The sequence below is a fragment of the Labrus mixtus genome, chromosome 3 (assembly GCF_963584025.1).
Source record: "Labrus mixtus chromosome 3, fLabMix1.1, whole genome shotgun sequence".
NCBI classification, from domain to species: Eukaryota; Metazoa; Chordata; class Actinopteri; order Labriformes; family Labridae; genus Labrus; species Labrus mixtus.
The window spans coordinates 19,488,558-19,503,894 of record NC_083614.1 but is presented as its reverse complement, the minus strand read 5'-3'; the positions used below and the strand labels follow the sequence as shown (position 1 = coordinate 19,503,894).

The 15,337-nt window shown below is 37.5% G+C and overlaps 1 protein-coding gene across 2 annotated transcripts in view; it reads right to left on the bottom strand.

Moving 5' to 3' along the window:
* Window positions 1-15,337, bottom strand: part of pex5la (peroxisomal biogenesis factor 5-like a) — a 92,912-nt gene that overhangs the window by 18,167 nt on the left and 59,408 nt on the right. For both annotated transcript variants that reach the window (XM_061033617.1, XM_061033618.1), the window contains 4 exons: window positions 14,517-14,610; window positions 14,217-14,246; window positions 10,314-10,409; window positions 773-889 (listed from right to left, as the gene is read on the bottom strand). In XM_061033617.1, coding sequence (XP_060889600.1) covers window positions 773-889; window positions 10,314-10,409; window positions 14,217-14,246; window positions 14,517-14,610 — 337 coding nt within the window. The remainder of the gene's footprint in view (window positions 1-772; window positions 890-10,313; window positions 10,410-14,216; window positions 14,247-14,516; window positions 14,611-15,337) is intronic.

The following is a 15,337-nucleotide window of genomic DNA, read 5'->3' as shown; positions in this document are numbered from 1 at the left end:
AATCAGTGCATGGGTTTATGCAAGACATAAATAGTTTGAGTCAGATTTAGACATATTGGTATGCTTACATTTCAACTTAAGAAAGCTAGTGTACCTTTTATTCCCCTCTTCTTTAGAAATACCTTTAATAAGCGAGAGCTGTCAGTAACTAGAACATTATTTATGAATCGGGTAATATTTACATAAACGCTTACAGTCAGAATATGATATGCTTTATTCAAATAATTCTATTTAGAATTAGGGACAACTAATTATACAGTATGTTACGGCTATCAATCTTCATCTACAATACCATTCAAATAACATTCTTTAATTTTAATTTTCAAATGATATTCAAAATGTTATGCTTAAATTGTATTAATAATATTTAATATGTGTGTAGATACATAGCACTCTTACAGTTTCCATTGCCTTTATTAGCATGTAGTTACACATTTTGTTCACTAGAGGGCTTTCTTACATTACAGATACAGATATTTTCTTAATGAGTTCTTTGGCGGTGTCGTACAGTTTCAAAACTTTGTCAGTGATGGTTGCACATTTACAAAATTAAAAACATACAAAACACATTGTTTGTTTATACTTTTGAAGTAAATTCAAATCCTGAATTTCGTGCCAATAGCCCTACAATATATATATATATATATATATATATACATATATACATATAGGCATGCAATCTTTACTCTATGGATACTCTCAATATCTCTTTCTCAGTGTCATGAAGACGGATTTGTGCACATGCTGATTTAGACATTTTAATTATATTGACCTTCTCATGCGGAGAGACACTGGAGGGAATCTGCGCCTGCTCATTTTCTGTCAGCCAGTTCCGCCGAGCAAGCTCTTCCCACTCCGCCTGCATCTTATCCCAGAACTCTGTGTCTGACTAAAAAGAGTCAGAAAGAGAGCGAGACACACAGGGAGAGGAGCATATAGGTTATTAGTGCACAGTAGAACAACAGCTCTTGTAATTTCCCATCATCCTTCTGTTTGAAATGTCACGTCTGTCCAACTGCTCTGACTCATTACATTTTCAAGTCAAAGCAGAGCTTAAGCGAACTTTCTGATTCTCACATGTCAAATAAAAAACATCAACCTTAATTGACTTCAATGTTCACATGCTAGAAGTGATTTTTAAGAAGATAATTAGTTTTAAAATATTCCTGGTTTTCTTTCATTTTGAGTGACATCTAAAACAGTCTGCAAACAGCCTGTCCTTCGTGAATGATCATCTGAAAGACTCAACTTTTTAAACAAGAATGTGGACAAAGTTCACATTTATGGTTTCAGAAATGCAACTGGATAAAAGTGATTGAAGTACATCTTCCTTAGCCTCACTTAATTAACATAGACGTGTGTTTGTCTTGAAGGTGATTTAATGAACAAACTGCTGATAGTCAGTGAGCAGAGAAGACAAAAATAGTGCTATTAGTTTATCTCAGATAAAAGTTACTTTTGTTGAAAGACACGAGGGTCCAGCTGCTGCAAGTATTAAAGTGAATTTATTGACTTGTGTGAATTAGGATTTAGCATATTTATTTCACATTTATTTAGGTCAAAATTAAATTAAATACACTTTGTTCTTCCAAGTAAAGGATATCAAGGTTACATGAAAATTTGTTATGCTTGTTATGGGTGCGGGGAGCCCCCTTATATAATGAAAGGGAAACACTGCTCTGCTTTGGAAGGGAACCATACATTTCTTATGACGGGCCAGGGGGGCCATAATGAAAGATTACCCTTAGAGCCCTATTTTGGCCAGGGGCAGCCTTGCCAACCAACAAACAATGCTGGTAAAGAAAAAGTCAATAACACATACAAACTCATTTCAAATACTGTTGACCGTTTAAAAAGGGCCTAATGAAGAGGATATGGCCTATTTTGAAATATTCAATCTCAATTATCACTCCTCATAACCCAGTTGAAGTGTGTGGGGATGTCTGTATCTGCCCTCTGTGGGCAGGGTCAGGTTCTGTAGATCAATGATTGATAACTTTCTGATGTGAACTGACCACAAGCTACCCCTAGCGAACTTCCTGCCCCCAGGGCACCGCCCACAAAATACATCATCACTGTGTATAAACACAACCATGGTCTATTTAGTGATTATTACTACTTTAATGATTTTTTTAACACAGCATTGATGCTTACAGTCCTTCTCAGCGATGGTCATGGTGCATTATTAGCAATTAATAGTATTAGTAATGCATCATGATCGGAAACAGTTGTAGGCTAGTTAAGAGTCACGGTCATATCAGACCTCTGTAGTTTTTTAGTTTGAATTGTAGTTTTAAAAACATGTAAAAACCTTTTCAATCTTTTTTCATCATCTCTGATGCCGAGCTACAATTAGAGCCATCATGAATTTTTACTGATACAGGGGATTAAGAGCCTTTTATCGCTCTCATTTTCAACAGTGTTTATCTGCTTTAGCCAAGCGGAGTTGAAACGGCATCAGAGTGCATAAAAAAGCGGCATCCAAAACTAAAACTTGAAACCACAACCATGCAGTGTTTCCTTTTTTACCATCCACTCATTGCACCCTGTTATTTCCTACCTACCTAAGTACTTTAGAGCTGATTTAAGGATGTATGGTTTATTTATAATTTATTATAAGAATGTCAACATGCTGACTTTTAACATTTTACCCGAAGAGCTACTGTGAAGTACACCATCACCAAGCTGATACCATGGCAGACTCTTGAGCTCTATTTTTGAATTGGCTCACACACAGAAATGGCTAGGTGACTGAACTGTCCAGTGGATAGACCCTCCCTAATCGGATTTATTCATAACAGCACATGCCCTTGCTCTCAGTTACGGGCTTTCTCCTACAAAAACACATATGTCAGACTAACACTGTGCTAATTGTTACGTTTTTTTTAGTCTTTTGTGGCAACTGAATTTTTGCACGTTCTGTGAGGCAAGGTTTCACTCCAAAGCCAAGTAGTTGAGGTCAGGTTTGGCCCACCCACAATGCAATGCAGATATTCTAACTTAACGATCTGCACATCTATTTCTATCCCTGCACAGGTTAAATTTCTTTGTATGAGTCTATTTTTAATTGCACGGTTTAATTTTGAATAATGTAGGGGCTTCTTTAAATCTTTGTTTTGGTTGATATATACATATGGGAGGGGGGACGATTTGAATTTCTCTCAGGATCAATAAAGTATCTCTTTATCTATAAACTAAAGAAATCAATGATTTTTTCTGGAGGGGCTCGACATTTCGATACAAACTTTGTACAATTTAAATATTATTTATAAAATATTAATTGATGTTTCTTTAATAAGAATTGGTGAGAACTTGGGTCGAGAATAAATATTTGTGATATTTCGGGTGCGTAAGGTTTTTGTGGTCTCCAGGGGCCCCTGAGTGGCCCGGCCCCAGAATGCCTTTCCCCTTTTTTTACCCCCTTATGGGCATCAAGTGTTACGTCACCAAACTAGCATGTACCTGAGTGCACCGAGACTTTACAGCTTTGAACATAACTCATGTAGAGGCACAGCTTCTGAAAAAGTACAAACTGTTCTGAGTTAGCCATACCTCTGCTCCTAGCATACAACATTGTCATAACATGTGCAGTTTATGTCTTTCAAATAGTGAACATTCAAATAGTGAAAATTCAAAGTGTTTATTAAAATTCTTATGTAGTATGATACTCTGGAAATACTTACTTTTTAAAGCTGAATCTCTGTAAAATGTATATTTCTTTTACTATAAAGAATAATGGAAGCAACACTAAAATGTGAGTTTTCCATTTTAGGAACATTTTTGAAAACAGGGCTTTACCTAGATCAAATACACAATTATAATCAGCTAAACCTACCAAGGAATCCAGGTTTTGACAGAGACTATAGAGCACAGAAAGAACTAGTGAATAGGGACTCAAATGTGCAAAAAAAAGGGAGATTTGGAAGACTACAGATGTGGTGGATTGAGAGTAAAAAGTATCTTAATGGAAAAAAAACTAATAAAAGAAACTTGAAACTGGTATATATTTACTCAAAGCAAAGTCCTACAGTGAACGTATAAAGCCTTCTGATGTCTATCACAGCAGCATCATGGATAATGTAGTCATGTAACAAACAGTCCAGCTGGTATATCACTGCTCAGCCCAGCTCTTGTCCTTTTCAGCTCATGAGTGGCTTTTGCTCATCTAAATAATAGAATAATTGTTATTTCATTATTTCACACTGTGTTGGGGGCCAATATGTGCACTGTGACCAAGTCCATCATTGTATTATTCGCGCCTCGACAGTCTGTTGTTTGAGCTGTGAAATCCCATCTGGTAAATAACTTGTCCGCCCCCTAATTGCACTACCGGTTCAACAAATTGCTCACAGAATTGAAATGAAAAAATATATTATTTTTAATTTAAAAGATATTGAGTAATTTCTTTGTAACACTGTGATGGGCGTTTTATACAAGACATTTGATTATGTGGAACAACAAAGATACAGCATAGTAATTTACATCCTGTACGTCACCATAGCTGCAGCTCTAATAGAGAAGCTGATGAAATGTTACGTGAAATAGATTGAATCCTGAGTGCCTTCTTCCGTCAAATCTGTCACCATTGTTTGAAATGAACTGTGGGTCTGGTATTCATTTGTTACCTCATGAATACATTATTAACACATTTAATAATAAAGGTAGTAGATTGCACACTCTGCACTGTTTTTGTATGTCACTTTAAAAAAGGATATATAAATATTTTTCCTCAAGATATAAGTGTTTTATTAGTCCGCTGGACTACAGTCAATAATACTGTTATCTTATTTCAGACATTGGAAGTTTAAGATCCCTTACATAGAAGCAGCCTTCCTTTGTTGAATAGGCAACATTTTAAATTCCTGGACTCATACCTCCCCCTTAAGTCAGTTTGACTTGTTGACTCAACCTTTGGAGGAAACCAGGCACATGAATATAGTTTACTTAACCACTTTGCCTTGAGGGGTATCCATACAAAAAGTCTCATTATTTACCAATGACAAAGAGCAATGGCTGTAAAAAAAAAAAGAGCTCTCAAAGAGCTCTCATCTCTGGAGCAAGACTGGCTTGGCCTTTTAATGTTAATGAGCTTCACACACACTGCTGCACAGGCCAAGTCCTCGGTCAGTGAGACAAAAATAGGAGACTGGAGTCCCGATAATGTCACTTGGAGATGAATAGAATACATTTCCACTGACAAAGTGCTATGTATGCATTTTGGCCAACAATATGATTACTTGCTAGAGCCTGTGATAACAACACAAAGCTGCTTCGGCAATGGCATTACTTTTACAAATGTGCAGCCCATTATCACAAAGATTTTAGTCAACTTTGAATTTATAAAATCAGCACTGTTCTGATGTGTTTTGTTGCTTGGAAATGTTGCAATGTGACTGTTATTTCACAGGGTAGGTTGCAGTTTTTCCACTAGTTTTTAATGAGTAACCTTCAAAATCCACAAAGAGACATCTGAACAAAGCAAAAGACTTGACACCAATTGATCCGGGGAAATCCCTGCACTAGGGTTGTAAGTACTTTGTGTGTTAAGCATAAATGAAAATGTCACAAACTGAATACAGATTTCTTGTGAGATTGATTAAGTCAACCTCTGTGATCTATTTCATGGAACATTGGACTTCTAATTATTACAATCCTAACATTCTCTTATTTGAGATTTTTCCTTTAACACCCTGAACACAGTCCACTCTGAAGAGGTGCAAAGGGGTTTCAAATCTTGCATTTTTTTAGTCAAGTTAATTTTGACTCAAGTCGTTTTCACCCTCCGTGCTGCGATTCACTTGGGTAGATCTGAACACAGAATCAGAACATGGGGCACAGGACGCTATCCTGTCAGTTATTCTGAAGAGGTTTGTTGTGGGATTGATGGATATTTATCATCATAGTGTAAAATCAATGTAATATGCTAAATCCCTGTGAAAACGGTCAAATGCTGATATTTCATTGTGTGTGGTTACTTTGAATGAAACAGTGCCTCAACTTTTCTCCTCTCACTTTTATCATTTATCATTCAGGCTTTAGATGGTGGTTACGGTGACAACAATCATTGGCTTTAAAATGAGTCAAACACCTCTGTTATACAGTGCTGTGCTCGGTCCAGAAATTGAAGATATAGTCCCCAAATGCATGCTCACCTATTTGTTGTTTCAGATAACACGCGCGTCCACTAATTGAATGGTTTGTATGTTGTTTGTTACATTGCCAAAGTTGATTTGACAAAAAACTTTATTCTGTAGATTACAGCAATCTTGTTTTAACAGAAGGATTTATGTTTTGTGTTTGTAATGCTGATATAATAAAGTAGTCCGGGGTCTTTTCATATTACATCCTAATGTACTCAGATTTTGAAAAGCACTTCCTAAATGAAAAGGCACTTAAGGTTTATTGTACTGCTTGTATTAATGTTATTGGATTTGTGGCAATGTGATAAGTTTAAGTATGGAGAAGCATTGTGATCGCAAAGTTAACGTCATGGCTAAGTGACAAGTGACCTTAACCCTGAAATCAGCCAGAGTTCAATCTCCTGGACACTGCCTTTTCATTGTTCGTTTTGAACATTTTTATGTGTAAAGGAATAAAACCTATAGTTTCTCATCAGTGCCAGCTTTGTTAAATGGATTATATTTTGGAGCCCATTTCCTCCTCCCTCTATTGGTCCTAATTTTCTTACATTTGGCTGCTTCATCTAATTGAATGAATTTGCAAAAAGGCGCTGTGCTGATTTAAATGATCTCTCTGCCATCTGAGCCATCTCTACCTCCATGTCTTTGTAAGTATAAAAGAGCGTGCATATGCTCAGCTACTTAGATGGGGAATTATCTGATTGTGAGCTTTGACATTGGCAGCCAAGGCTGAAATGACCGACCACATGCATCAGAGCTCCTCTAGAGTGGAGGCCAGCACTCAAGCTGCACGATCAAAGCTTCGAGATACAGTTACAAATCAATGCTCTATGCTTGGATGATTGACCAGGGAACATCTCATATCGGGCTAGGGCATGCTCTCAAACTGCACAAATATTTGGAAGGATGCTGCTTACACAACATGTGACATCACTGCTTACTTTGGGGAGGGATCCCCAAACAGACAGCCCACTCCTCTACAGCTGTGCTTCTCATTTTCGAAGCGTCTTACTGTCCCTGCCCTATTATTTATTGACCATTACCCATAACTCTGTGTGCAACAGTCTACTATAGCTCTCAGCAGAGCTGAGTTATTCCAATAGTGCAGGGCTTGCCCCCCTTTTCTGAGAAGGGAGAGGTTCATAGAGTGGTAGTGCAAGTAAAAAAAGAATCTTTGCTGGTTATCTAGAGTCCTATATAGCAGAGAAACAGCTTTTTTAGACACGCTGTTAGTTGATGGGCCAATGTGATGTAACCTTTAAAAAATATCTTACTCTGAAAGGAAAGCTTCAAAGTATTCAATCCATCTGCAAGATGCCAGAAGAAAACTGAATGTTGAAGGAAATATTTTTCTCCTCATCAGTGGATCAAATAGTAACTGAATGTATGACGACATTGAAGAGGGAAAAGTGAAATGGCTTTGAGTTTCAAAGAAAACAATTGTTTGCTGAGATGTAGGATATTTAGAAGTAATTATCCATGATGGCTTCATATATTGTTGTGGATACGGTATCTTATTTTCCATGTAATTATTGTCCTTACACATTTTACACATCATGTCCCTGATAGCATTAAAACATCAAACATTCTATACAACTCAACAATTGGAGTATATCAATACACAGTCCTATGTAGAATGAAGTCAAATGTAATTACTGTAAGTTCTCTGTCCCCTGTGGTATCTGATGTCTGGCCGTATAATGACTGACCTATTTACCTCCCTATTGTTAGCCAGCTGAGAGTCACCCTGTGAACTTGAGTGTGCAAATTATAGCATGGACTATTAAACTGTCCACTAACACAACAGGAGTGATTTCATTGCAGGAGGAACAAAAGCCATAGTCTGACAAGGCAATAAAAGGGCTGAAGGAGTCAAATGCAAATCAGTTCCACATGACTTTAGGTGGGTGTATTCAAAACCCTGCAACAATTATGATGCCACATGGGTAGTAGTGGCATTGTAAAAGCAGAACAAAATAGTCTTGGCTTCAGTTCAAAGGATTAAAATTAAAAAGTCTAAAACATTTAAATTGGAGCATTTTCCAATTAGAAACATGTTCTAAACTAAATTTAGGATCATCTCCGCGACGCAGACTGCATTTAAGATCTACACGTGTCAAATTATTCTTAAGGTTCCAATCTGCTATCCACACCAACCGAGCACCGGTTAACACATCATCAGACCTTCACCCTCTGCTGAGGTTAAGATCCAGTCATCTGAAGCCTTAATTAAGAAGTTAATTGAAATAAATAAAGTAAAAATATAAAAATAGTTAAAATTTAAAATCTTATTAAAGCTGTTTAATGAAAGGCAGCTGTAAACAGGTGTGTCTTCAACCTCGATTTAAAAGAGCTTAAGAGTTTCAGCACACCTGCAGTTTTCTGGGAGTTTGTTCCAGATATAAGGAGCATAGAAACTGAACGCTGCTTCTCCGTGTTTGGTTCTGACTCTGGGGATAGAGAGCAGACCTGTCCCAGACGACCTGAGCGGTCTGGATGGTTCGTAATTAATCAGGAGGTCACTAATGTATTTTGGCCCTAAACCTTTAAGCGCTTTATAAACCAGCAGCAGGATTTTAAAGTCTATTCTCTGACAGACTGGGAGCCAGTGTAAGGACCTCAGAACTGGACTGATGTGATCCATTTTCTTGGTTTTGGTGAGGACTCAGCGTTCTGGATCAGCTGCAGTTGTCTGACTGATTTTTTCGGCAGACCTGTAAAGACACTGTTACAGTCATCAAGACGACTGAAGATAAAAGCATGGACAAGTTTTTCCAGGTCCTGCTGGGACATAAGTCCTCTAATTCTTGATATGTTCTTCTTCTTCTTCTGTTTTCTTTTGTCTCTTGTCCTTGGCAGAGAGAACTGATGGTTGAGGCAGGGAGTAAAATATGTTCAGGCAAAATCCATCTGCCTTAAAAAGATGTCTGCGTTCCCAGAAAATGTTAAAATTGTTAATAAAATTCACCGAATGGGCATTACAACCAACAACCTGTTGAATCTCTCCTCTGCTCTTCTGACTGGTGGTGTGGGGCCGCTGATAAACACATCCACATCCAAGGGGCTGACCATCCTCAGCAGACCAGTGGAAGTCCTGCTTCAAGACTTCTGATTGTTGTTTTGTGACATCATTTGACCCAATGTGCAGTATGACATTCTTCACAGCCGGGTGTTCAGCCACAATATGCATAAATCAGAGACCATATCTCTGGGAAAACACAGTACTTCTGGTGGTAATGTGTTGTCATTCCCGCACAGTCCGTTCACTTCCACATTCACTTCTAGATGATTCATCTTTGTCTCCAGCACTGCAATTTTCTGAAGAAGTTTATGGTAATCGTCCTTGGAGAAGGGAGGCATCTTGTTGCTGATTACCTTTAGCTGTGTACAGCGTTTCAAAGTACTGCGGCACAGGCTTGTGCTTTTGTCAGGCCACAGTCGTGTAGCGATGCAGAGGTCAAAAAATGTAAAAAAAATATGGCTAAAGACCTCCTGTATCGATCAAAAAAATACAGTCCTGAGGATTTGGAAATGTCCAGGGCCGGCTGTCGATTAAATTAGGTTTAGAAAAAAGCCGATTTCAGCAAAAGAATGTAAGCAAAGCAGAGAGCAAGAAGAAAAGAGTCTGCACTGTCTGCACTGTCTGCACTGTAAGAAAGCAGTGGGCAGTAATGGGTCAATTTCAGAATAAAGCAAAAACGGGTAGTTTTAGATGGCAGGGCGCCTACTTCCTCTCCCCTGAATCTGACTCAGAGAGTATAACGACATAATGTTTGCATACTGTGCTACACTGATTGCCACTTTGACCATTATTGTATGCAGAGCTGTGATGTCAATCAAATGTGATTTGCCACACTCACACTTCCTTCAGACATGGTTTAAACAGCAAATAATACTGTTTTAAAAAAATTAATTTATGTTGTGCTTGATAATATGCATTGATATCATAAATGCATTTCCACTATTTCAAGACCCATTTTTAGAAGCCTTAACCTCTAGCTCAATCTGTTAAAACACTTGACAAAGGACAATGAAGCAAGGAGACAAACTTAAGCTGTTCAATATGTTCCAAAGTTGGTCTTTCTTGTTCAGTCTTATGAAGAGTCAGCTGTAGAGATGCTTCTGAGCTGACAGGTGACAGATGTGAGCTGTACTTAGTAGCACTCTGCTTACCTCAACAGCAGCTTTGGCTCGCTCAAACTCCTCCTCCAGGGACTGATTCCTGGACAAGAGGGCGCTGCCCAACCGCTGCTCCTTATTTAGGCGAGCCTGTCACACACACACACACACAAACATTTTATTATACAAATTTACTCTTTCAAAATCCATTTAACAGCTTACCATTTGCAAACAATATCACAATTATCATACGCATACACACACACACACACACACACACACACACACACACACACACACACACACACACACACACACACACACACACTCAGCACACATATACACACCTACATAGCAACACATCACACACACATTGTAAGCTTAAGGTTGAGACAGACAGGGAGAGTGTGCAGGGTCAGCCATCTCCGCTTTCTCAGGGGCCAGTAAATATCCCTGCCTCGACAAAGCCTCTGACATGCTTAGGAAGGCCAGCAGAATCATTGATGTCAGCATCTCACCCTACCCCTCATCTGAATGCCACTCTTCTCCCCCCCCCCATACCTCCCCCTTTCCCATGCACCTGCACATGCAAAATCAAACCTGCAAATGCTGATTTGACTTGCACATAAAGCTTCACTCTGCTATTCAAATGGTAATCAGTAGTTTACACTCGAGGTTTTGCAAAACAAGTGTATGCAGTAGTTTACATGATTTCAGACTGCATCTGCACAAGATACTGCAAGGGGTAATTACATTTTCAGATGCACTTCCATGCTCTGATATGTTATGAACCAAGATTTCTGTAAAATGATAAAAACTGTACAGTAGGTAGGGCTAGTGAATCCAGTATAGTCTGAGGATGTGTGGAATCAGTGGCTTCCCCCTGAGGGGCCAGCTAGTACCTGTTAAAACAGACCGCCATTATGCAAGATTAATTGAGGTCACGTAATCTCACTATTAATGGATGAAGAAGTAATTGCCTCATCCATTCAATGTAGATAATCATATTTATTTCCTATTTACGCCAACAAAAGGCATGCCGTGTATAGAGAGAATCATCTTTGCTGTGGTTTGTGTAGAAACTAAAATTTTCTGTTGTAGTGTATTTAACGGAAAAATCAAACCAAAGAGAAACTATAAACAAAACAAGTGTCATACCCACAAAGTTCTAAAAAGTCTTGCATCAACTAAACTAGAGAGTTTTTAAAACCATGATTAAGGATCATTTGACGACTGTTTTCACATGTTTCTCTGCTTAAGGCTTCTGATTTGTTGATCAATGTAATATTTGTTTATTGTCTGTCTTTGTTCTATGTCTGAAACTTTCATGCTGCTGTCTTTGCCAGGCCTCTTGAAAAAGAAATAGTATATCTCACAAGAATTTTCCTGGTTAGGTAAAGGTAAATTAAATCAAATCAAATTTAAAAATAAAAATCAGGACAATATTCAAGGTTGACGTCAGTCTCAGCCCTCTTTCAAGGGGATGGCACAAGTTTTTCTGCCACACATAAACACATAATTCTCAAAAAGATAAACAAGATTATGATATCCGATGTGTTTAGCTGTTTGTTTGTATTCCAAATATAAACTAATCTTGTTTAAACAGGCTTTGTTTGTGTGCAGACAAATTCATGGAGCTAGATGACATGGAAAATAGAAAGTAGGACTTCAAGAATTAATCCATAGAATCGATAAAAATGTATTATTAGTGCGTGCAAAAAATGTGATTATCCATTCGTTGTGTCGCGCGATTATTAAGTCCCTGGCCATCATGGAACTGTTCACTTCAGATGCAAAATTTGAGCTGAGTGTTGTACAGCACTTTCTTAGCGTAAACTGTGTTCAAATGTGCTTTATAGATAACTTTACTTTCATGTATTACAATGATGGCAATAATTTAATGATTATATTTTTCCATGAGATTTAGGCAGGCTAAAAATAGATGATTGATTATGAAAACTCAGACGAAACTGAATTTTGGTTTTCAGAGGAGATGGGAATGTATGTGATAGGCTGTCGGACTTTCAAAATCCATGATATTTTCCACCACTGTGGGTCTTAAGATGTCCCTGAAATACACTGATGACAAGTTTCAACGAGGTAACAATAACCTGGCCAAGCAGTGAGTGACTAAGGTTTGTATGGTATCAATGGTATCATAATATCAATAACTTTTGAAGGCTTCCCTTTATAAAGGTGTATGGAAAGCTGTTTGATGGATTAAAAATGTAGCGCTTTTGTGCTAAAATGTATGCCCAGAGTAGTAATAAAAGTTATCTTACAACACTGTGAAAGTACTCCACTACAAGTAAAAGTCCTCCATTCAAAGTATATCAGTAATTTCACCAGTATGATGTTAAATGTGAGTGAGGAGAGAGGTAAAGCAAAAATCTTTTACACACATATAGCATATATTTGTTTTTGTTTTTATGTTAGTCCATGGCCTGTTGAATGATGTAGCGAAGCCTGTCAACATTAGTTTACAGGGGTGAATACACATTTTTTTTTAAATTTAAAATCCCATTAATTAAGGAAAAAAACAGCAGATTAATGAATATTAAAATAATCATAATTTGCAGCCCTTATAAACACATAGGATCAGACACCTTTGGTTAAACGTTACCCTGTTTGGATGTTTAGAGGTATGACATATTAATGCATTTGGCAAAAAAAAAAAAACACCAACAGAGTTCAGACCTTTTTTTAAAAAAAACAACATGAACCCAATCAGCTAATGTTGCATGTTAATTATTTGCTCCCCACACTTGTAGATTGTGTAGATGTAGATTGTTGTAGATTAGTGATAACTAATCTAATCCCAGCTGGGCATTCTCACATTTAATTGGTTCCTTGTTGTAGTTAATTCCAAGTACCAGCTCAATGGATATTTCTTTAACTTGAGAAAAACAATGCTGGGCAGGTCTTCTTTTGCCTGTTTATAGTTGTTAACTATGGTTGGATTTTGGTTTTTCTGCAATCCGTAGCCTAACATATTTCCTCTTCATAGAGATGATATTTAATAGTATCACACGAGAGGAAGTGATGTACTGGAAGATAACCACAGCAGTGCTGATATTCATCTCAACCTCAATGTGATATTGCATTTATGCGAAAGATATACAAGCAGAAAATAATAAATACTAAAACTTCACAACAGATTCATTTGAACTGCACCAACCCATATATTTTACCAATTTAACTGAAACTGGACTGTCTACTGCACTCTTGCTACTCTGTCCGTGTCCATGGTTACCACACAACAGTAGTATGAACATTTACTTGTGTGTTAAAAGTAATGACTTGTATCAAAAAACTGGTGAAGTTAGAGTCTGCTGTGAGATCCTTTTTGAGATTGAAGCTGAATACTTTTGCATGTTTTTGTGGTGTGGGTTTAGTGTAGGCCTGTATTAATATGGAGTAACACAAACATCGCTCTTCTTTGCATGCATTTCCTGTGTGGTACCTGGCAAGCAGAAAACTAAAACCACTCTTCGTAAGCTACTATGTAACTCCTGAGCTAAACAAAATGTGTTTAATTTGCCAACAACACCCTCTTATTTGGACAGTTAATCCAAAATCTATTATTTATCAGACTGCTGAATGGGTGATGTATGTTTAGCTACTTTGGTAAGATAAGCTCTAATGGGCCTGATGAATAATTTATTGGCTATTAATCTAATAACGGTGTCTGGAAACAAGACCCCTTATGCAGACCTACACAGAGACATCAACTCGGGGAAAGCACTTGACATTTGGACCTCATAGCACCACAAAGGAACAATCTTAATGTCAACAGTACATCAGAATTTTCTTATAAGCACTTTTTTGGCTTCAATGTTATCTCCTCTTTTTTTTATTGTTTGAGTCAAATTTAATGAGATACAGTGATGCTTTTATTTCTGGTGCAAATGTAAAAGTCTTTCAATACCATATGAAAGGATGCATAGGGAGGCTTACATGTCTTCCACTAATATACTGCCTGTTGAGCTGAAATGGAAGAATTGAATGTGTTAGGAGAAAATGATGGCAAAGAATCACACAACATGGTGTCTCAATTTAAAGAAACAGTAATATCAGGCTTCTTTATCATGCGTTAGTACATGCAGTTACATTAATTCTTTCAGGAAAGTCTTGTGAAGGCTTAACCATCAGTCAGAACAATGTTTCTGAGGTATGTAACGGTTTCTCCTCAGAAGGATGTTCATTTCAAATACATAGTGATCATTACTGCCTGCTCCTTTTGTGATGAGCACTTACTTGAGATGCTAGGGCAGCCTCTGGATCCGCTTTGGTATTTACTTCTAGGGAGTTCTTATTCGATGGCTCTAATTGGGATTTACAGTCGATGGACCTAAAGCAGAAGAGAGAGAGAGAGATTGTTTACATTAAAAGGGAACATTGCACTAAACCTTATGTGATTTTTCTACATACAATATCTAAATATTTCTATACTTGAAATCAGGGCCAACTTGGTAAATTGGAATTTTTGTTCATCCTTAAAATAAATCCAAGAGAACCTAAACTTTTTACTGTATTCACTTGCCTAAAGGACATGGGCTTATCAACAATAAAAACAACCAATTGCACCTGAATCCATTGGATGAGCTGCATTTTCACTTTCCCACAACCTGCTGTTGTTATCCAACGTTGAGCCAATGTTTCTCATTGTATTTTCTGTCAAACTTGTATTCTCTTTAACAGACCAAGTTGAGAACTTTTCTTTTGCTTTCCCCCCCTCTGTTCTGATTCCTGATTGTCGTCCTTGTCCGTTTTTTAAATACTTTTTCTCTATACCGTCCTTGAATTGTTTCACTTATTCAGACTGGCTTCTCTGGTTGTCTTCATTGCCTGCCTCACTTTTCATAAACCTTGAGCTTAGTGTGAATAGCATCACCACTGCATCAGTCGTCTGCATTTGGGTCTTCAATTAAGTGAGACTACCTCTGAATGCAACATTATAAGTTGTATAAGTGTTTTTAAACTCAGTGCCCTTCCCCTGTTCAATGTTTTTTTTTATTTACAACATTGTAACAACACTGTAGATTATAGGAAAATGCAAAATGTTGCTACCATGTTAA